We start from the raw sequence: 24,038 nt of genomic DNA on the forward strand, positions 1-24,038 counted from the left end.
GAGAGAGAGAGAGAGAGAGAGAGAGAGAGAAGAGAAAGAGGGTTGGGTGGGAGAGAACTCAGAAAAACTGACGGAGGTCTGACATTAGCACAAATTCGTAAGATGATGTATGACATTGTCAATTTTAAAAGATGAGGTATGAAAGTGTCGCGACACCAATAGTTGAGATAGTTTTTTGTACTTAACCCAAAAAAAAAAATTAGAATTTTTAAGAATTAAAAAAAAAAAAAAAAAAAAAAAAAAAAAATTGAATACAACGGCTAGTCAGCTAGCCGTTGTATTCATTTTTTTTTTTTTTGAGCAATCCTGTTAGTTATAACCGACAGGATTGCTCTATTTTCTGGCCAGCCCCGGGCTAGCTGGCTGGCTGCATGCAGTCAGCCCTCTAGCCCTTTGGCCCTTTCAAATTCTGTGGGGCCCTTCAGATTCCACGAGCCCTCTAGCCTAGTCCTCTGTTGGAGACGGTTTTCGGGCTATTTTCGGCCCTCTGGACCATTCGGTTGGAGATGGCATTAGGTTGCTGGCCTTGAGTGCTGGTGGCTCGACGGCGCGACTTCGAGTCACTGCTCACTGGGTTTTTGAAAATAGTTATTTAATTAATCACAATACCAATTCATATAATTGCAATATTATGGATATAATGCATAAACAATTATGTAGAATCTAAAATTTGTAAAACGTAAAGATGGCTCTTGCAGTATGGTGATGGTTCATGCAATCAAGGCTGAAAAAAATCTCAAGATTAAAACCTTTTTTTTGGAAGAACCCGAATTGCGTGATGATATTGATGAACTAGTTTGTAGCAGAAATTCTCCTTCAAATACTGTAGCATAGCGTAGAAACATGCTGATGACATGTTGTGGCCTATATTTAACTGAGGGAGAAGAGGGTGCGGCAGCAAGACACACAATGGAGAAATTGTAGGGATCCTTGTGTGTGTTCTTATTCCTCCACACAGTGCCTTTATTTATAGTAGATAATGAGTAGAGGATTAACTTATCCTCAAAGTAAATACAATCCTATAAAAACTCACATTTAATATAAATTCGTACATCTTCCAAATCCCTTGTTTTTACCTTCGCCATTTGAAATGTGTTAGCGCAGAGTTCCCGTCAAGCCCCTTTCTATCGTAGTACGAAATGAAGTCTTGCAGTGAGGTTTCCCTGTACACAGGCGGATGATCTTCTGATAACAAATTCTTGATGGGGCCGTACAGCCTTGTGGATGGGTAAAGATGAAGGGTGAAAAAGCATGCAATGGATACTCTTGGTCCTCCATAGTTGGCAAGCACTTGATGTTCTACGCTCTTAAATCTGTCATTGGATATAAGCTACAAGAACACAATAAAAAAATTTACAGGAATCCAACAACAAATGGTTTGACATATATAGTTGTACAACATGTTGCACGTGTCAAAAAGTGCATGGCGACCATTTTGAAGTGCTCATATAAGCCCAGCCTACAATGAAGACCCAATTAAAATGTTTGTGGCCTAGATAGAATAAACGAAGAGTAATTACTATCAGAGGTACTTGGCTTAAATCTGATTACCTTCTAAGATTGGCCTACTTGCAGCTAAATTTTATGTTTATTTCTTGTAACATTTTATTCTATCAATGAACCTTATGTTCGACTCCAAAATAAAAATGTACTTAATGAAGTGCTTATTAGCAAATTTGCAGCCAACAAGTATAGCATGTAATGCAATGCTGCTGATATGCATGTTAGAGTTGTTAAGAAGATATGTAGGAACTAGAGGGGCTTGCCTGCAAGAGATCTCCGATGTTGACTACTAGAGCTCCCGGCACAGGCGGAACATCGATCCACTGGTTTTGAAACAGAATCTGGAGGCCACCAATATGATCTTGAAGTAGGATGGTGAGAAAATCTGGATCCGAGTGTTTGGTAGTGCCCATAGTTAGTTCAGGCTCGGGGCATGGCGGATAGTAGTGAGTGAGAATAAGATGTCCCTTTGCACAATCCAAACTTAGAAGGTGATCAGATTTAAGCCCAAGTGCCTCTGATAACAATTCAAATAAAGTAACACCTAATTTGTGAACGTGGTCTGAGTACTCCATAGTAATGTCTCTGCAAATTAGACACAGAAAACAAAATGCAACAACTGGGATGAGAATCATTTGTCATATCCATTTCGCTTAGACCAAAATTTCAACTATTCATAAATCAATGTCCTTCTCTTCCAGCTAAGGATGGGCAACCGTTATGGCAGACGGGTAACCGCGGTTATTTACCCATAACCGTTTATGCTCATACCCGCATAACCGTTTACCCGTTGGGTAATTGCTTAAACGGTTATACCCATACCCATAACCGTTTATAAATGGTTAACCATATCCATAACCGCATACCCATTTAACAATAAATGTTTAATACCCGTCTACCCATTTACCCTTTTTAACCCATTTATCTTTTTTTTACCATTACACTTTTTTCACCCGTCTACATGTTTTTTAACAACTTGAAAATTAAAAAAAAAAATTGTCATAATTTCATTTTTCTTTTACAGTTAAACACCGTTATAGGTACATTCATCATACATTTCCGTATTTTAATTTTTTAAGTCCTTATACCATTCCAATAATTGAAATAATAGTTTACGGACGATATTTTTAACTGTTACCAATGGAGGTAATATAATATTTGCTAAGTATTCTTGGGTTGTGAAAACTGTTTAGAAGACAGTATTCTTAGGTTATTTAACCCATAATGTAAAGTATTAACATAATATATCTAATTAGCTACATTATATTATAATTAGCTATATAAACCATGCACTATAGTCAATAGCATTGATCTAAGTTTTGTCTAATAGAGAACATTAGGATTGACTCGGTATGGGATGTCGAACCGAAACTAGTATCCCGAATCCCAAAATGATATATTTCAGGATGGAAATTTGAACACCAATCCCAAACAAAATTTTCGGGAATCCCAAATTTCAGGAATCTCAAAATATTTTCAAGATTTCGGGACAAATCAGGAATCCCAAATTAACATATGAAATTATGAATTGTTCTTCAAATCAAGAATCCCTAGTTCCACACAATTTTTGCTAGAAGTCAGATTTTGAAGGCAAAAGATGAATCCAGTTAATGATAAAACGATCACAAAAGACTACGAAACATACTTTGGGCTGCTCCATGGGCCATGGCTCTCCCAAAATATCCTATATATTTCAAAGGATAGAGAAGTGTACGCAGCCAATCTCTACAGCTTTCAACTTGGAGAACTTCCTGCAACTCTAAGTGTTCAGTATGTTGGATTTAATAGTCTTAGGTGCAGAGATGGGGAGGACAACTTATACATGGACCTAGGGACGGCTGAGTGAGGGTTTTATTTGAATTCAACGGTTGAGATTAAATCTCAACCAAATCCGACGGCTGTTACAATTCCAAATATATATTTAAAATTAAATAATATATTTTTCTTTTCAGTACGGTTTGGGATTACCAAACGAATGAAAATGTGAGACCGATTCCAGTACCGAACTTTTGGGATCGGTTCGGGATTGGGTATTGAAATTTTCGGGATTTTCAGTTTGGGATTTTTTTAGTTCGGTTTGAAATTTTCGGTTTTTTTTTCCACCCTAGAAACATGATTTGTGATAATTTTACATATATAAAATAAATGGGTAAACGGTTATCCGTTTATAATCACGGTTAATACCCATAACCACCCATTTAATTTTCACAGGTAAATGGTTATACCCATAGCTGTTTATTTATCTAAATGGTTATCCATAACCGTAACCGTGAAGTTTAAATGGGCGGGTAACCGTAGTTACCTATAACCGCGGGTATTTTACCGTAAGTTACAGCAACAGAGGGCAGATGCTATTGTTCAACTAAACTTTAGTCTTGACCCCCAAGCAATTTATACAAAGAAAAAACTACTCATGTCCATTTGATGTTTTTGATATGTCATGCATATTTGGCTTGGAGAAGACTTGGGATGCATTTGGTCTTTAGATTATAAATATCAAACTTCGTTTTTTCAAGGGGACTAGTGTTGATGCAAATTTCCATCTTCTTCTTCTTGAACAAAAATGCACTTGCAAAACAATTAACACTTAAAATCAAGGCCATGAGCCTCACGCGCCCACGATGAATGGGGGGACTTTGGCCGAAGAATCTCCGATGCCAAAGTTAGAATTTGAGAGAGAAAGTGTTTAAAAAGTTTTAGAAGAATAATGAACTTAGGTTTTTGGAGAAATGAGGAGCTATATATAAGGGTGTGGCCGGCCCTATTTGGAGAAATAGGGACTGGCCACTTATGGTGGAAATTGATTCTAATTGCAAGATATTATGCCAAATAATATCTTGCAATCAATTAGGTAATTAATCAATTAATTTGACAATTATTCTCAATTTGGAAAGAATAATTGGGAGTTACCTCGTGGGTGAAGACTGAATGAGGAGTGATGAGAGGATCTTAAAATAATACCATTTTAATCACTTTTGACCTCGATTGAGCCGTTATTTTCCGTTGCATGTGCGTGGCGTGTCGCCTCTATAATTTTCTTGGTTATTTTTGGCTCCACAACTAGAATATTAGCATCTTCTTGCTGTACTTTTATGCATAATTGAAAGCGAATTCTAATCAAAGTATCCAATATCAACGTCGTAAGCGAAAGCTAAAAACAAACAATCTCAAAAGAACACGGGATTAACGTGGTTCGGCGTGAAAGCCTACATCCACGAGTGAAGCACAACGAGAAATTTCACTAAACAAGTGAAGATTACATAAGAGTGTTTAACTCTCAACACAACCCAAATCCCACAAATGACAAAGCCTACACCAAACAAGTAGAGAACTCGAAGAAACATAGAAGAGAGAAAACTCATGACTCCAAACGGTTACCTTCACCCAAAACCAAAAGAGAGAAAACTCTCTAAACCAATGATGACAGCACATAAAATACACTTAACCCCAACATCCTATTTATCGTGCATAGGACTTAGGTACAATGACAATCCTAATTCTACCTAGAAGTAAATCTAAATTCTAAACAAATAGATAATTAACAAAATCTCTCCACCAAATAGATCTAACCAAGAAATCAAATCCAGTACCCAAATAGGACACCAAACGAAATAGGTAACATAACCTAATTTCTGCATCATCCTAATTTTGAGTCGTAAATCACAACACTTCCGATACTAGATAGAAAAGTATCGAAACATTAGGATTACACAGGAAACAGAATCTGATTCACTATATCCTTGTTGGGCATGCATATGACCTATAAAATATGAGACATGGTATTGTAACTAATATATAGAGCTTCTTTACAACGTTCCTCTTGCGATAAACTTATGGTTCCGCCACTGTACACTTCTATTTTTTTAATTAAAAATGATGGGGTGATAATGCTCGTGTTCATCCTGTAATTATATTAAAATAAAAAGATAAATACAAACGAGCCAAACCTTGTTGAGGAAAAAACAGAGCAAGTAATACGACAAGAGAACCAAAAATCAATCCCACATACACACAAACATATGATAAAAAATCATCTGAAACTTTAGTTGGTAGAGCTTCTTGAGCCACGGGTACGCCTTGGCCATGGAGGACACCCACGGTGCCATGGACTGACAGAGGTGGAGAAACAAGGGAGGAGGAGAGATCGAGAGATAGAGAAACAACTAGCGAGTTGTGCTGGCTGCGCGACGTGGTGGTGGACATGGTGATGGCTGCACGATGAAGTCGTTTGGTGGTGGGTTGTGGTGGTTGGGCAACAGAGAAAACAGAGAGAACTCGGGGAGAGAGAGAATCAGGGCATGAACCGAGTAAGAGAATGTTAACATAAATTAATGTTCAGTTGTAATGTTTTGCTTGCGTCTGTATGCAATGGCGTTGGTTTTGTAATGTGAAGGCCAAGTTGTGTTTGCTTTATGTTTGGAAGTCAATATGCCTAGAATCTAGGTGCTAGCAAAGAGGTGGGATGCATTATGGCTCCTGCTAGTTAAGGTGTAAAAAGTTTTGTGCCTGGTTTTTACAGAAAGAAGAAAACTTGTTCTCTCTTCTCCATTTTCATCTTGCATATCACTTGTATAATCTTGTCTATGCTCCATCTTGATAAAAAAAATAAATAAATAAATAAAATAAATAAAAAAATCCAACAGACAATAAGACCCTCTGGGGGACGATCTGATCAGAAGTAAGCAGCTTGGCCATAGTATGGGAAGATTTTTCAAAGTGACTGGTACATGGGTGGTACATCACATGTCACAATACAAATGGTAAAATATGTGTGTTAAAAAGTTAATAACTTAAACAATAAAAATTTTCACCACTTAAATAAAAACACGTGGTGCACCACTCGTATCCAGTTACAATGAAAATTTTCTCCTAAGTCCCCAACCCTTATAGTCTCTTTTCAGTGCACAATCGTCGTCCGATATTAACTTTTTAACACATATATTCTACCATTTGTATAGTGATATGTGGTGTACCATCCCGTGTACTAGTCACATTGAAAAATTTCTCCGCTGTATTCTACCATTTGTATAGTGACACGTGGCGTACCACCCTCTGTACCAGTCACATTGAAAAATCTCTTAGGATTTAGGGGTTTGGGGTTTGGCGGGAGTAAAGATAGGGATGGGCAAATACCCATCGGTTATGGATAACCGTGGTTACCCGCCCATTTAAATTTCACGGTTACGGTTATGGATAACCGTTTAGATAAATAAACGGTTATGAGTATAACCATTTACCCGTAAAATTTAAATGGGTGATTGTGGGTATTAACCTCTGTAGACATCAAAATTTCGGTGAAATGAATGTTGACCAATAATTAAAATTTCAACGTTCACGTGTCACATAAATTTTACATGTAGCGTGTGATTCAACGAAAAATCGAAATAAATTGGAAAAGTCATCAAATATGACACGTGTCAATACCTGGCAGAAATGATTTATTTCATCTGCTAATTTAAATCCAAAAATCAAGTTTTGGAATTCTATAAATAGGAGGCCAAGGCATTCATTTTGGGGGAAAGAAGGAAGAAAGAAGGAAGAAAGAAAGGAAGAAGGAAAAGAAGAAAAGAAGGAAGGAAGAAAGAAAGAAGCCTTGAAACTCTAAAGCTCTCAAGCAAATCCCGAAGGATCAAGAAAGCAATCTTCGTTCTTCGTCAAATCCACACATCCAATCAACCTTCAAGATTAAGCCCAGAAGCCCTTGAAGATCCGCTCATCCATCAACCTTTAAGATCAAGCCCCGACGGCCCTTGAGGAAAGTGTTCATCGTTCATCATCCGTTCAATTCAAGATCAAGCCCCGACGGCCCTTGAAGAACTTCCACCAACTCAAGATCAAGCCCCGACGGCCCCCTTGAAGAAAGTGTTCATCATTCATCACCCGTTCATCCTGAGATCAAGCCCTAACGGCCCTTTGGATCAACAACCTCAACAAACTCATACACCCATTCTTCAAGATCAAGCCCAACGCCCCTTGAAGATCCATTCATCAACTGTGCATCCTTAGATCAAGCCCCGACGGCCCTTTGGATCAACAACTCATCCACAAACCCACATCGTACGAAGATAGAATCAGAGGATCAAATTACAAAGAGATTGTAACCCCAAAATCATTAATACAAAATATATATTTTGTACACGTATTCTTGTCTCTTGTTTCAGGAATTATTCGTGTTTACAAATTTGGCACGCCCAGTGGGACTATCTCTACCTCTCATCTCTATCCTTAAATCATCGAAAAACGCAAATGGCATCAAGAAAGGATCAAGTTGTTCCTGCAATCAAAGCAAAGAACAAGAACATCATCGCCGCAAGTGGTGATATTTCGGGCATCATAACCCGAAGTAAGGCAAGAGATCTTTTTGCCGCGGCTTCCACCCCTGCATTAACTCTGTCAAAGGAACAAGAGCACCTGAGGTACGAGCTTGTGATTACCCTAGCCTCGCTAAGGGCATCAAAAGAGGAGAGCCCGAGGAAATACTCAGAGTCCCTACTCTTCGACGCTGATTCGAGCGGCAGCACAACCATGCAAGTTATGACCACGGGAGCAACTTCAATCGAGGAGCAACTAGCTCAGATGAATGAAGCAATCGCAAAGCTCACACGAACTGTGGAAGAGAAAGACTTGCAGATTGCCGCACTTGTCAACCAACTAGATGCGCTGCCCGACGTGAAAGTCGACCCAATTGTTGGCCTATTAAAGAAAGAAGGCGACGAAGAAGAGGAGCCACCAGCGGAGAAAGTTGAAGAGAAGCCGAAGCTAGACCAAGCAACGACATCCATGGGATCTCTCTCTATCCAGGAGCTACAGGAGATGATCGCAAGCACTATCAAGACACAGTACGAAGGAAGCTCGCATGACTCCGTACTGTACTCAAAGCCTTACTCCAAGAAGATTGATGCTTTGAAGATGCCAAGGGGTTATCAGCCCCCAAAATTCATGCAGTTCGATGGAAAAGGCAACCCGAAGCAACATGTCGCCCATTTCATTGAAACTTGTAACAATGCTGGGACAGAGGGAGACTACCTCGTCAAACAGTTCGTGCGTTCGCTGAAAAGTAACGCTTTTGACTGGTACACTGACCTCGAACCTGAGTCTATCAACAGTTGGGACCAGCTAGAAAGGGAATTCATCAACCGTTTCTACAGCACTCGTCGTACTGTAAGCATGCTAGAGCTGACCAGCACGAAACAGTGGAAAGATGAACCTGTCGTCGACTACATAAATAGATGGCGTTCTTTAAGTCTGGATTGCAAAGATCGGCTTTCTGAAACCTCTGCCATTGAGATGTGCGTTCAAGGCATGCAGTGGGGACAACACTACATCCTTCAAGGCATCAAACCACGAACATTTGAGGAGTTAGCCACCCGCGCCCATGATATGGAGTTAAGCATCACTCGTCATGGGAAGAAAGAACAGATCACCGACTACAAGAATGACAAAGTTTTGGGGCCAAAGGTGGATAAGGCTACGTGGAAACCCACCAAGGAAGCAATGACGGTCAACATAACTCCAATCAAAATCCCTACACGAAGCAAGGCAATTCAAACCGAAGCTTTTCGTGATCAAGAGATACGTAGACGCACTTTGAAGGAGCTTGAGGAGAAGACTTATCCATTCCCCGACTCTGACGTGGTTGCCATGTTGAAAGACTTGCTTGACAAAAAGGTGATCGACCTACCTGAGTGCAAACGGCCAGAAGATATGAACCATACTAACAATCCAAGGTACTGTAAATTCCACCGCTTCATTAGTCATTCGACGGAAAAGTGCTTTGTGCTAAAAGATCTCATCATGAAGTTGGCTCAGAAAGGGATCATCGAGCTAGATCTTAATGATGTGGTGAAGTCAAACTATACCACCGTCACTTCTGGCTCTTTGAACTCAAAATCTTCACCTCAACCGCTGGGGGCATGCTCCAAAACCATGTCAGTCAAGTCAAGTGAAGTTGAAGGATGGATTTATGTCACTCCAAAGAAAATGCACAAGAAACATACGTCTCCTCCACAAGTTCGCCAATCGGAAAGGGGGCAAAGCAGCTACCGTCAACCTTCAAAGCTACATGAAAGTGTTGAGGATGATGAAGTTATGACACAAAGATCGTCCGTTGCCATCACAATGCGCGATTTCTTCCCCAAAGACTTCTTCAATCACTCAGTCAAGACTCCTTGCTATGAAAATTGCAAGGAATGCCTCTCTAAGATCATTTGACAAATTCACCAAAGCTCCTTGTTCGCACGAGCCTAAAAGGCGACAACCAAAGCTCCTCGTTCGCACGAGCCTAAAAGGCGACAACCAAAGCTCCTTGTTCGCACGAGCATAAAAGGCGACAACAAACGCTTCTTGCCTGCATGAGCTGAAAATGCAAACGGCACCAAGACGCTCCTGGCCCGCAAGAGCATAAACTGTGTACGGCAAAATCATCATCAAAACCATCACTCATTTGAACTACGTCATGACTTGATCCCTCCTCAACCAAGGGTACGTAGGCAACTTGAAACTTCAAAACTTCAAGTACAGTCACATCACCAACAAAAACACAAACACTTTGAAGAAAAAAAGCGAATTCAAGCTATGAATACTTTATTTCTTTAAAGGAATGATTTGGTTACAAAGCCGTATTACAAGGGTGAGCATCACACCAACGTCACCACCGAGGAAAGTTGTGACCAAAAGACACTACACAGCATAAACTCGCTGCAGTCTTTTGCACAACCACACACGATAAAAGTGACACTTTGGGACAAGCTTCAAGTAGCAGTGGTAAAGAGCCCACGACAAGCAGTAAGGTCAATGTGCACAACAAAGTCACCGCCGAGGGAAAACCGTGACCAAAAGGCATTACACAGCAAAATCCCGCTGCAGTCTTTTGCACAACACCACATGGTAAAAAGTGGCGCACTGCAACAAGCACCAGGCAAAGAGTACAATTGCACCCACATCTTGCTCACTCCGTCACCAATTCCAAATTCACAAGAAGCTGCCACCAATTGAGAACATGGGTAATCCGTCAAAAGGCAGCAAGGAAATTTGTGAATGTAGTAAGTACCTGTAAAAAAATAAAAAAAAATAAAAAAATACATATGTTACTATGTATTAAAAATATATATATATATTCTCTACTCAAAAAAAAAAAAAAAATACATATGTTACTATGTATTAAAAATATATATATTCTCTACTCAAAAAAAATAAAAAATAAAAAAAAATACATATGTTACTATGTATTTGAAAAATATACATATTCTTTACTCGAAAAAAAAAAAAAAAAAAAATCGAAACACGGTAAAAGGGGGGTTCACGGCAAAGCAAGCAAAAGTACTAGGTATAAATTTATTGTTTATAATTTGTTCTTTGTCTTGGTGTTGCTTCAGCTTTTTGCAGAGGAAGAGAAAGAAGACTTGGCTCTTCTTATTTTCACAAAAGCAAAGTAAAAGGTGAAAGTTTCACCATCGCAGCCATCAAAAGACACGGCTACTGCAGCAATCACTACCGCCAGTGTTAACCTCCCCAGGGACAATGCAGCAATTCCTCCACTTCAGGTTTGACACCTTGCACTACCTCGAGCTCATCATTCTGGCCACCATGATCAAAATCAACGAAGAGCTTCATTGACCGCTGTCAAACGACTAGCCGGTCTTCAAACTCGACGCCTTACACTCTGCCTCAAGATCTGGCTGTTTCTGCACCTCCACCGTGGCTGCTGCCTTTGAATGTGATCAACAAAATCAAAGTTTGTCAACTCACACCCAAAGATCTCATCCGTCTGCTGGCCTCTGCTGCTGCCTCTGAATGTGATCAACAAAATCAAAGTTTGTCAACTCACACCCAAAGATCTCATCCGTCTGCTTGCCTTTGCTGCTGCCTTTGAATGTGCTTGACAAAATCAAAGTCTGTCAACTCACACCCAAAGATCCTCCGCCTTCTCTCTCTCGGACTCAGCCTGGGTTTTCACCCACAGCCTCAACCTTGCATAGCATCCTTTATATAGAAAAAAAAGCGACAATGTAGAATAAGAAATAATAAAATAAAGTAAAATGAAATGATGATGTTGGGAAGTAATGATGAAAGTAAAGAATAAAAAAATAAAAAATAAAAAAATAAAAAAAATAAAAAAATAAAAAACAACTCTGGTGGATCAATCCACCGAAAGAAGAAAAAAAGAATAATAAAAAAATATATATATATAAAATAAAATAATAAAAAATAATAAAATAAAGTAAAATGAAATGATGATGTTGGGAAGTAATGATGAAAGTTAAAAAAAAAAAAAAAAAAAAAAAAAAAAAAAAAAAAAACTTTGGTGGATCTGTGCCACCGAAAAAAAAAAAAAAAAAATCTTGGTGATGTACATGTTTTCTCTGTATTTAGCACAATACACTAAATAAAACGAAGTATGTTCATTTATTTTCGAAAAATTACAAGTGCGAAAAAAAAAAAAAAAAAAAAAAAAAGTGTCTAACAAAGAAAGAGAAAAATGGAGCATTCACAAAGGTTGTTCACGTGAAGCCCCACTACTCGGCCAAACTCCAGGAGCGGGAAGCACCGAAGATAGATCATTCGAGGCCCCAATACTTGGTGGAACGCTTGATGACGCAGGAAAAAGGTGCCTCTGGAAGAAAGACGCAAGCCTTTGACGGTCACTTTGAGTGCGACCTTGAGATTCTTGCATCTCATCAAGCTTCCTCTTCATGCCCGACGAATAGTTATTTGCAAGCACATGCAAACTTCTATTCTCGTACTTAAGCTGTTTAATCTCCTGCTTAAGATCTTCCACCTCTGCCATCAATGATTCCACCTGACGGGACCGAGCAAGCAGGCGTTGGCCCATGTTGGACACAGAGCCCGTACACTGAACACTAAGAGCAAGGGACTCTTGAACGGCCAACTCATCGGACCGTTCTGAAAGCAGCCTACTATCTTTTGGTGTGAGCAGGTTCCTAGCTACTATTGTAGCTGTTGTGGCGTCCTGCATCACTGAGTCTTCACCTGTAAGAGGACCGTTAGAAGATAAGAAAGACGGGCACCATACATTACCTTGACGCGGCGCAACTGGATCACTGCTGAGACTCAATTCTAAGCTAAGGTTCGATGGGTTAGCCATTTTTCAAAGGTGTTAAAAGAGATGAGAGGTAGAGATAATCCCACTGGGCGTGCCAAATTTGTAAACACGAATAAGTCCTGAAACAAGAGACAAGAATACGTGTACAAAATATATTTTTTGTTGTATTAATGATTTTGGGGTTACAATCTCTTTGTAATTTGGTCCTCTGATTCTATCTTCGTAGGGTGTGGGTTTGTGGATGAGTTGTTGATCCAAAGGGCCGTCGGGGCTTGATCTAAGGATGAACAGTTGATGAATGGATCTTCAAGGGGCGTTGGGCTTGATCTTGAAGAATGGGTGTATGAGTTTGTTGAGGTTGTTGATCCAAAGGGGCCGTTGGGGCTTGATCTTAGGATGAACGGATGATGAATGAATCTTCACTTTCTTCAAGCGGCCGTTGGGGCCGTTAGGGCTTGATCCAAAGGGGCCGTTGGGGCTTCTCTTCACTTTTGAACAAGCGGCCCTACGATTTCTGAGCAAGCGCCTCTTCGTTTTTGTAGAGGTATTGATCACCTCTAACATGCACACTTCGAAGGTTGCTCATTCCTGAAAATCATCTCCGGCCTTTTGAGTTTTAACTTGAAGAAAGTGAAGATTCATTCATCATCCGTTCATCCTAAGATCAAGCCCCAACGGCCCCTTTGGATCAACAACCTCAACAAATTCACACATCCAATCGTTCTTCAAGATTAAGCCCAGAAGCCCTTGAAGATCCGCTCATCCATCAACCTTCAAGATCAAGCCCCAACGGCCCTTGAAGAACTCCAACCAATTCAAGATCAAGCCCCAACGGCCCTTGAAGAACTCCCACCAACTCAAGATCAAGCCCCGACGGCCCTTGAAGAAAGTGTTCATCGCTCATCATCCGTTCATCCTAAGATCAAGCCCCAATGGCCCCTTTGGATCAACAACCTCAACAAATTCACACATCCAATCGTTCTTCAAGATTAAGTCCAGAAGCCCTTGAAGATCCGCTCATCCATCAACCTTCAAGATCAAGCCCCGACGGCCCTTGAAGAACTCCAACCAATTCAAGATCAAACCCAAACGGCCCTTGAAGAACTCCCACCAACTCAAGATCAAGCCCCGACGGCCCTTGAAGAAAGTATTCATCGCTCATCATCCGTTCATCCTAAGATCAAGCCCCAACGGCCCCTTTGGATCAACAACCTCAACAAACTCATACACCCATTCTTCAAGATCAAGCCCAACGCCCCTTAAAGATCCATTCATCAACTGTTCATCCTTAGATCAAGCCCCGACGGCCCTTTGGATCAACAACTCATCCACAAACCCACACCCTACGAAGATAGAATCAGAGGACCAAATTACAAAGAGATTGTAACCCCAAAATCATTAATACAACAAAAAATATATTTTGTACACGTATTCTTGTCTCTTGTTTCAGGAATTATTCGTGTTTACAAATTTGGCACGCCCAGTGGGACTATCTCTACCTCTCATCTCTTTTAACACCTTTGAAAAATGGCTTACCCATCGAACCTTAGCTTAGAATTGAGTCTCAGCAGTGATCCGGTTGCGCCGCGTCAAGGTAATGTATGGTGCCCGTCTTTCTTATCTTCTAACGGTCCTCTTACAGGTGAAGACTCAGTGATGCAGGACGCCACAACAGCTACAATAGTAGCTAGGAACCTCCTCACACCAAAAGATAGTAGGCTGCTTTCAGGACGGTCCGATGAGTTGGCCGTTCAAGAGTCCCTCGCTCTTAGTGTTCAGTGTACGGGCTCTGTGTCCAACATGGGCCAACGCCTGCTTGCTCGGTCCCGTCAGGTGGAATCATTGATGGCAGAGGTGGAAGATCTTAAGCAGGAGATTAAACAGCTTAAGTACGAGAATAGAAGTTTGCATGTGCTTGCAAATAACTATTCGTTGGGCATGAAGAGGAAGCTTGATGAGATGCAAGAATCTCAAGGTCGCATTCAAAGTGATCGTCAAAGGCTTGCGTCTTTCTTCCAGAGGCACCTTTTTCCTGCGTCATCAAGCGTTCCATCAAGTATTGGGGCCTCGAATGATCTATCTTCGGTGCTTCCCGCTCCTGGAGTTTGGCCGAGTAGTGGGGCTTCACGTGAACAACCTTTGTGAATGCTCCATTTTTCTCTTTCTTTGTTAGACACTTTTTTTTTTTTTTTTTTTTTTCACACTTGTAATTTTTCGAAAATCAATGAACATACTTCGTTTTATTTAGTGTATTGTGCTAAATACAGAGAAAACATGTACATCACCAAGATTTTTTTTTTTTTTTTCGGTGGCACAGATCCACCAAAGTTTTTTTTTTTTTTTTTTTTTTAACTTTCATCATTACTTCCCAACATCATCATTTCATTTTACTTTATTTTATTATTTTTTATTATTTTATTTTATATATATATATTTTTATTATTCTTTTTTTCTTCTTTCGGTGGATTGATCCACCAGAGTTGTTTTTTATTTTTTTATTTTTTTTATTTTTTTATTTTTTATTTTTTTATTCTTTACTTTCATCATTACTTCCCAACATCATCATTTCATTTTACTTTATTTTATTATTTCTTATTCTACATTGTCGTTTTTTTTCTATATAAAGGATGCTATGCAAGGTTGAGGCTGTGGGTGAAAACCCAGGCTGAGTCCGAGAGAGAGAAGGCGGAGGATCTTTGGGTGTGAGTTGACAGACTTTGATTTTGTCAAGCACATTCAAAGGCAGCAGCAAAGGCAAGCAGACGGATGAGATCTTTGGGTGTGAGTTGACAAACTTTGATTTTGTTGATCACATTCAGAGGCAGCAGCAGAGGCCAGCAGACGGATGAGATCTTTGGGTGTGAGTTGACAAACTTTGATTTTGTTGATCACTTTCAAAGGCAGCAGCCACGGTGGAGGTGCAGAAACAGCCAGATCTTGAGGCAGAGTGTAAGGCGTCGAGTTTGAAGACCGGCTAGTCGTTTGACAGCGGTCAATGAAGCTCTTCGTTGATTTTGATCATGGTGGCCAGAATGATGAGCTCGAGGTAGTGCAAGGTGTCAAACCTGAAGTGGAGGAATTGCTGCATTGTCCCTGGGGAGGTTAACACTGGCGGTAGTGATTGCTGCAGTAGCCGTGTCTTTTGATTAGCTGCGATGGTGAAACTTTCACCTTTTACTTTGCTTTTGTGAAAATAAGAAGAGCCAAGTCTTCTTTCTCTTCCTCTGCAAAAAGCTGAAGCAACACCAAGACAAAGAACAAATTATAAACAATAAATTTATACCTAGTACTTTTGCTTGCTTTGCCGTGAACCCCCCTTTTACCGTGTTTCGATTTTTTTTTTTTTTTTTTCGAGTAAAGAATATGTATATTTTTCTAATACATAGTAACATATGTATTTTTTTTATTTTTTATTTTTTTTTTGAGTAGAGAATATATATATTTTTAATACATAGTAACATATGTATTTTTTTTTTTTTTTTTTACAAGTACTTACTGCATTCACAAATTTCCTTGCTGCCTTTTGACGGATTACCCATGTTCTCAATTGGTGGCAGCTTCTTGTGAATTTGGAATTGGTGACGGAGTGAGCAAGATGTGGGTGCAATTGTACTCTTTGCCTGGTGCTTGTTGCAGTGCGCCACTTTTTACCATGTGGTGTTGTGCAAAAGACTGCAGCGGGATTTTGCTGTGTAATGCCTTTTGGTCACGGTTTTCCCTCGGCGGTGACTTTGTTGTGCACATTGACCTTACTGCTTGTCGTGGGCTCTTTACCACTGCTACTTGAAGCTTGTCCCAAAGTGTCACTTTTATCGTGTGTGGTTGTGCAAAAGACTGCAGCGAGTTTATGCTGTGTAGTGTCTTTTGGTCACAACTTTCCTCGGTGGTGACGTTGGTGTGATGCTCACCCTTGTAATACGGCTTTGTAACCAAATCATTCCTTTAAAGAAATAAAGTATTCATAGCTTGAATTCGCTTTTTTTCTTCAAAGTGTTTGTGTTTTTGTTGGTGATGTGACTGTACTTGAAGTTTTGAAGTTTCAAGTTGCCTACGTACCCTTGGTTGAGGAGGGATCAAGTCATGACGTAGTTCAAATGAGTGATGGTTTTGATGATGATTTTTCCGTACACAGTTTATGCTCTTGCGGGCCAGGAGCGTCTTGGTGCCGTTTGCATTTTCAGCTCATGCAGGCAAGGAGCGTTTGTTGTCGCCTTTTATGCTCGTGCGGACAAGGAGCTTTGGTTGTCGCCTTTTAGGCTCGTGCGAACGAGGAGCTTTAGTTGTCGCCTTTTAGGCTCGTGCGAACGAGGAGCTTTGGTGAATTTGTCAAATGATCTTAGAGGGTCATTCCTTGCAATTTTCATAGCAAGGAGTCTTGACTGAGTGATTGAAGAAGTCTTTGGGGAAGAAATCGCGCATTGTGATGGCAACGGACGATCTTTGTGTCATAACTTCATCATCCTCAACACTTTCATGTAGCTTTGAAGGTTGACGGTAGCTGCTTTGCCCCCTTTCCGATTGGCGAACTTGTGGAGGAGACGTATGTTTCTTGTGCATTTTCTTTGGAGTGACATAAGTCCATCCTTCAACTTCACTTGACTTGACTAACATGGTTTTGGAGCATGCCCCCAGCGGTTGAGGTGAAGATTTTGAGTTCAAAGAGCCAGAAGTGACGGTGGTATAGTTTGACTTCACCACATCATTAAGATCTAACTCGATGATCCCTTTCTGAGCCAACTTCATGATGAGATCTTTTAGCACAAAGCACTTTTCCGTCGGATGACTAATGAAGCGGTGGAATTTACAGTACCTTGGATTGTTAGTACGGTTCATATCTTCTGGCCGTTTGCACTCAGGTAGGTCGATCACCTTTTTGTCAAGCAAGTCTTTCAACATGGCAACCACGTCAGAGTCGGGGAATGGATAAGTCTTCTCCTCAAGCTCCTTCAAAGTGCGTCTACGTATCTCTTGATCACGGAAAGCTTCGGTTTAAATTGCCTTGCTTCGTGTAGGGATTTTGACTGGAGTTGTGTTGACCGTCATTGCTTCCTTGGTGGGTTTCCACGTAGCCTTATCCACCTTTGGCCCCAAAACTTTGTCATTCTTGTAGTCGGCGATCTGTTCTTTCTTCCCATGACGAGTGATGCTTAACTTCATATCATGGGCGCGGGTGGCTAACTCCTCAAATGTTCGTGGTTTGATGCCTTGAAGGATGTAGTGTAGTCCCCACTGCATGCCTTGAACGCACATCTCAATGGCAGAGGTTTCAGAAAGCCGATCTTTGCAATCCAGACTTAAAGAACGCCATCTATTTATGTAGTCGACGACAGGTTCATCTTTCCACTGTTTCGTGCTGGTCAGCTCTAGCATGCTTACAGTACGACGAATGCTGTAGAAACGGTTGAGGAATTCCCTTTCTAGCTGGTCCCAACTGTTGATAGACTTAGGTTCGAGGTCAGTGTACCAGTCAAAAGCGTTACTTTTCAGCGAACGCACGAACTGTTTGACGAGGTAGTCTCCCTCTGTCCCAGCATTGTTACAAGTTTCAATGAAATGGGCGACATGTTGCTTCGGGTTGCCTTTTCCATCGAACTGCATGAATTTTGGGGGCTGATAACCCCTTGGCATCTTCAAAGCATCAATCTTCTTGGAGTAAGGCTTTGAGTACAGTACGGAGTCATGCGAGCTTCCTTCGTACTGTGTCTTGATAGTGCTTGCGATCATCTCCTGTAGCTCCTGGATAGAGAGAGATCCCATGGATGTCGTTGCTTGGTCTAGCTTCGGCTTCTCTTCAACTTTCTCCGCTGGTGGCTCCTCTTCTTCGTCGCCTTCTTTCTTTAATAGGCCAACAATTGGGTCGACTTTCACGTCGGGCAGCGCATCTAGTTGGTTGACAAGTGCGGCAATCTGCAAGTCTTTCTCTTCCACAGTTCGTGTGAGCTTTGCGATTGCTTCATTCATTTGAGCTAGCTGCTCCTCGATTGAAGTTGCTCCCGTGGTCATGACTTGCATGGTTGTACTGCCGCTCGAATCAGCGTCGGAGAGTAGGGACTCTGAGTATTTCCTCGGGCTCTCCCCTTTTGATGCCCTTAGCGAGGCTAGGATAATCACAGGCTCGTAACTCAGGTGCTCTTGTTCCTTTGACAGAGTTAATGCAGGGGTGGAAGCCGCGGCAAAAAGATCTCTTGCCTTACTTCGGGTTATGATGCCCGAAATATCACCACTTGCGGCGATGATGTTCTTGTTCTTTGCTTTGATTGCAGGAACAGCTTGATCCTTTCTTGATGCCTTTTGCGTTTTTCGATGATTTGAGGATAGAGATGAGAGGTAGAGATAGTCCCACTGGGCGTGCCAAATTGGTAAACACGAATAATTCCTGAAACAAAAGACAAGAATACGTGTACAAAATATATTTTTTGTTGTATTAATGATTTTGGGGTTACAATCTCTTTGTAATTTGGTCCTCTGATTCTATCTTCGTAGGGTGTGGGTTTGTGGATGAGTTGTTGATCCAAAGGGCCGTCGGGGCTTGATCTAAGGATGAACAGTTGATGAATGGATCTTCAAGGGGCGTTGGGCTTGATCTTGAAGAATGGGTGTATGAGTTTGTTGAGGTTGTTGATCCAAAGGGGCCGTTGGGGCTTGATCTTAGGATGAACGGATGATGAGCGATGAATACTTTCTTCAAGGGCCGTCGGGGCTTGATCTTGAGTTGGTGGGAGTTCTTCAAGGGCCGTTGGGGTTTGATCTTGACTTGGTTGGAGTTCTTCAAGGGCCGTCGGGGCTTGATCTTGAAGGTTGATGGATGAGCGGATCTTCAAGGCCTTCTGGACTTAATCTTGAAGAACGATTGGATGTGTGAATTTGTTGAGGTTGTTGATCCAAAGGGGCCGTTGGGGCTTTATCTTAGGATGAACGGATGATAAGCGATGAACACTTTCTTCAAGGGCCGTCGGGGCTTGATCTTGAGTTGGTGGGAGTTCTTCAAGGGCCGTTAGGGCTTGATCTTGAATTGGTTGGAGTTCTTCAAGGGCCGTCGGGGCTTGATCTTGAAGGTTGATGGATGAGCGGATCTTAAAGGGCTTCTGGGCTTAATCTTGAAGAACGATTGGATGTGTGAATTTGTTGAGGTTGTTGATCCAAAGGGGCCGTTGGGGCTTGATCTTAGGATGAACGGATGATGAATGAATCTTCACTTTCTTCAAGGGCCGTCGGGGTTTGATCTTGAATTGATTGGAGTTCTTCAAGGGCCGTCAGGGCTTGATCTTGAAGGTTGATGGATGAGCGGATCTTCAAGGGCTTCTGGACTTAATCTTGAAGAACGATTGGATGTGTGAATTTGTTGAGGTTGTTGATCCAAAGGGGCCGTTGGGGCTTGATCTTAGGATGAACGGATGATGAGCGATGAACACTTTCTTCAAGGGCCGTCGGGGCTTGATCTTGAGTTGGTGGGAGTTCTTCAAGGGCCGTTGGGGCTTGATCTTGAATTGGTTGGAGTTCTTCAAGGGCCGTCGGGGCTTGATCTTGAAGGTTGATGGATGAGCGGATCTTAAAGGGCTTCTGGGCTTAATCTTGAAAAACGATTGGATGTGTGAAATTGTTGAGGTTGTTGATCCAAAGGGGCCGTTAGGGCTTGATCTTAGGATGAACGGATGATGAATGAATCTTCACTTTCTTCAAGGGCCGTCAGGGCTTGATCTTGAGTTGGTGAAAGTTCTTCAAGGGCCTTTGGGGCTTGATCTTGAAGGGGGATTTGACGAAGAACGAAGAGTGCTTTCTTGATCCTTCGGGATTTGCTTGAGAGCTTTAGAGCTTCAATGCTTCAAGGTTTTGGTGTAATGTAAATTTCTCTTCCTTTCTTCCTTCCTTCCTTCTTTCTTCCTTCTTTCTTCCTTCTTTCTTCCTTCTTTCCCCCAAAATGAATGTCTTGGCCTCCTATTTATAGAATTCCAAAACTTGATTTTTGGATTTAAATAATCAGATGAAATAAATCATTTCTGCCAGGTATTGACACGTGTCATATTTGATGACTTTTCCAATTTATTTCGATTTTTCGTTGAATCACACGCTACATGTAAAATTTATGTGACACGTGAACGTTGAAATTTTAATTATTGGTCAACATTCATTTCACCGAAATTTTGATGTCTACAAATCGGTTATAAACGGATAACTGTTTACCGTTTTATTTTATACATGTAAAATTAATGCAAACTATGTTCCTTATCAGACAAAACTTAAATCAATGTTGTTGACTATAGTGCATGATTTTTTGTAGGTAATATAAGATAGACTCACTACAGTTTGAGAATATATGATCTCACTGCAAGTGTCTGGATATATGCTAATGCAGTGCAATTGGAAAATTTTAATTTGGAGAAAAGATGAACCTGCTCTTGCTTTTCATCTTCTCTCTCATCAACTCCTTCGGATTATCATGTAAGCAACAAGCTATCTCTCCCTCTACCCATCTAAGATTTTTGTTTAATTCAGTTCAAATTTTGGTGACAATTAATATATGATGCAGATGGGTATGATCCATTAGATCCATATGCGTTGATAACAGTCAGATGAGATTTTCTGCAGCAAAGTGGAACATATTATATTTGTGTTGAAAAAACATGTAGACTCCTCAATTGTCAAATGACAAATTTTTCTTTTTTAATTTTCAAGTTGTTAAAAAAACATGTAAACGGATGAAAAAAAAGGTAAATGGTAAAAAAGAAAGGATAAACGGGACCGTAGAGGTTGCAGGACTTGTCTTCGAAGGTTGAGAGAGATCCGAGAGTATGAGGTCCGTGAGGAAGTGAGGCGCGAGTGAGAGTCGGACCAAATCTAATCACCATTAATAATTCAACTATATAAAAAAATTATATTAAAATATTTATCGATTCGGTTTGGAATTACTGAACAAAGGCATATGGGATTCGGTCCCGAACCCGTATCAAACTTTTTGGACCATCGGCTCGGGATCCGGTACCAAACGGTTTGGGATATTCGATTTGGGACAATTTTGGTTCAGTTTCGGGATTTTTTGGGTCTGATTCGGAACTTTCGGGAATTTTTCCAGATCTATATATTTTGGGAGAGAGAACCAAACACAAGAGCTACTGAGGCACGATCGAGTAGTTGAGCACATGAGATTGTAATTACTTATGCTACTTTTGAATAAGATTATGAAATGTTTCAATATAGGATTAGAGTGGAATTCAATCTATTGACTAACCTGCAAACCACCGGCAATTCTTGAGGATCAAGGGGCTCAGGACCCATGACACAAAACAAACTGTCCCTCCAATTGGCAAACCTTGACTGATACAGATCAAAGTTGCTCCCAAACTTGACTTTCCTCATCAGCTCCCTACCATAGTACTCGGCCTTCACCTCCCTTGGCTGCTCGTGGAACCCACGTGCCGCTTCCAACATCTCGTCCAACACTCTCTGGGAAATCCCATGGTTCACCACCTGAAAAAAACCAACAGTCTCTGCGGCCCGCCGGACTCTGGTAACAACGTCATCGTGCCTGCCGACAGTGTCAGCAAGGTCTACGACAGGAATACTGAACTGGGCTTGGGTTGGTTGGCAGGAACTTGGGTTGTCGCCGGCGGTATCTTCCGGCGGCCGGATGAAAATTGGTGGGATTTTGGTGATTCCTTTGTCAACGATCCCTTTGACACCAGCTTTGGATTCGTCGAAGGCCTTTAGTTGTTGAAGGCGGTCTTGGTTTATTGGGTTCCCGGAGATCATTTTGGATGTATTTGTAAAATCTGGTGACATTTTTGGGACTCGAAGATGTAGAAGCTTTTTTCAAGGCTTACACATGCTCCACAGGATCACAATTCACACTTCCACGTGTTTGCTGCCACATGTTTAACTTTGTAATTTTCAGTGTAGTGTTTTTTTTTTGGTTTTTGAAACGCTACTTTATTATCAAATATAATATAGAATAATGATATTCATATCATGTTTTTGTACTACATTTCTATATCAACTTAGGTGACATGTGATGTGGACAGCCACATCATTTGAAAAATTTACAAAACTCAAGGAAATGAATAAGAAAGACTCATTGTATACCACAATCATAATTTAATTAACTAGTTTTTCTTAATTATTAGTTTATTAACTAATGAACTAAATTAAAAAATTTGATTAATTCAAATGATGTGTCTATCCATATCAAATGTCATATAAGATAGTATGAAAATATAATACAAAAATATAGTATGAATAGCATTACTTCACATTATATTACATAAGAGAAAACCCAAATACTAATATATAGATGAAAAAATGAACCTCTGTAAGAGTTCAAAACATAAAAAACAACAAAGCAAACTTTAAACAACGAAGCAAAACTCCTAGCAGCATTAAACCATTGCTGCCGTCGGAAAGCCGCATGCCCACCAACAGAAACAAAGGTCCCCAACACACCTCTGAAAGCAAGCTAAACATTTCCCCCAACACAGAATCCCAAAACGGGGTTCCAAACACTGCCATCGAACACCACAACAATAGCAACCACAAATCGAAAGAAGGTAGCGGGAAGAAGCAACCCACTAGCAATGGTGTCATCAAGGGCAAACCGAATGAAAGAGGTGATGTGAACACCCGAGCAAAAGCTCTATGCACTTTCTAGGAAAACGCGACAAATTGTGGTGAAGAGAAGTAGGAGCCGAATAAGATTGCGGAAACGATGAACGATGGAGCCGATTGGGATGAAGAGGGAGGTGGATTGTTGAGGAAAGTGGGGCTAGAAGAAAGGGGGAAACAGAAAAGAAAAAAAAATGTGAAAAAGGGGAAAGAGGTGGGAAAATGGTGGAAGGAAGGGGAAAAAAGAGAATCGGCAAAAAGAGAAAAGGTGGAAAAAGGTAGAAGAAAGATGGAAGGAAGGTGAAAGGGAACATGGAAAGAAGGGGCTACAGAAGGAGAAAACAGGGGCATAAGGGGTTGGAGGGAAGTGGCGAATTGGCCATGGACTAGGGAAAACAGGGGCTAAAGGAGAAGGAGAGGAAAAGAAAAAAGAGAACGAGGAAGAAGAGGGCTAGCACCAACGTGGCCATAGCTAGGGTCAACGGTTACAAGAGGGAAGAAGAAGAGGGGCAGTCACACACTGGTGGGAAAACTCTCACAAGTAGAGAAACGCTCTCACCCAGGAAGAGAAGATATTAAAGGGTGATCTAGTTTTGTGTAGTTTGTTATGCCTTAAACCGAGAACCATACAAAGCAATAAAAGAAATAACAAAGAGCACAAAAACAATTTCAAAGTTCCTCTGATATATGAGTATCTCTCTATCAACGGAAGTTTTTATTAATTACCAAACAAATATAAAATAATTCACGAACTCACAATAGCTCTCAAGTACACAATGAATGCCTCACAATTTTCTGATTTTTCAAGTTAGGGATTATTGGTATATGGTTTTGTGAAGTGTTGAGAATATTGCTCTTAATATAGTGATGAATACTGGAG

At 40.8% G+C, this 24,038-nt stretch overlaps 1 protein-coding gene across 1 annotated transcript; it reads right to left on the minus strand.

Annotated features, from left to right (window-relative positions):
* Nucleotides 1–918: 918 nt before the first annotated feature.
* Nucleotides 919–22,422, minus strand: LOC125477418 (1-aminocyclopropane-1-carboxylate oxidase homolog 1-like). Its single transcript, XM_048584502.1, has 3 exons — nt 21,792–22,422; nt 1,767–2,088; nt 919–1,330 (listed from the first exon to the last, which is right to left on the minus strand). Exons 1-3 carry the CDS (start codon nt 22,340–22,342, stop codon nt 1,073–1,075), a joined length of 1,131 nt encoding a protein of 376 aa, XP_048440459.1. The 5' UTR covers nt 22,343–22,422; the 3' UTR covers nt 919–1,072.
* Nucleotides 22,423–24,038: the final 1,616 nt, after the last annotated feature.

Source organism: the organism of the source record quoted next, unplaced genomic scaffold (genome assembly GCF_019419815.1).
Source record: "Pyrus x bretschneideri cultivar Hongxiangsu unplaced genomic scaffold, Pyrus_bretschneideri_v1 Contig21, whole genome shotgun sequence".
In the NCBI taxonomy this organism is placed as follows: domain Eukaryota; kingdom Viridiplantae; phylum Streptophyta; class Magnoliopsida; order Rosales; family Rosaceae; genus Pyrus; species Pyrus x bretschneideri.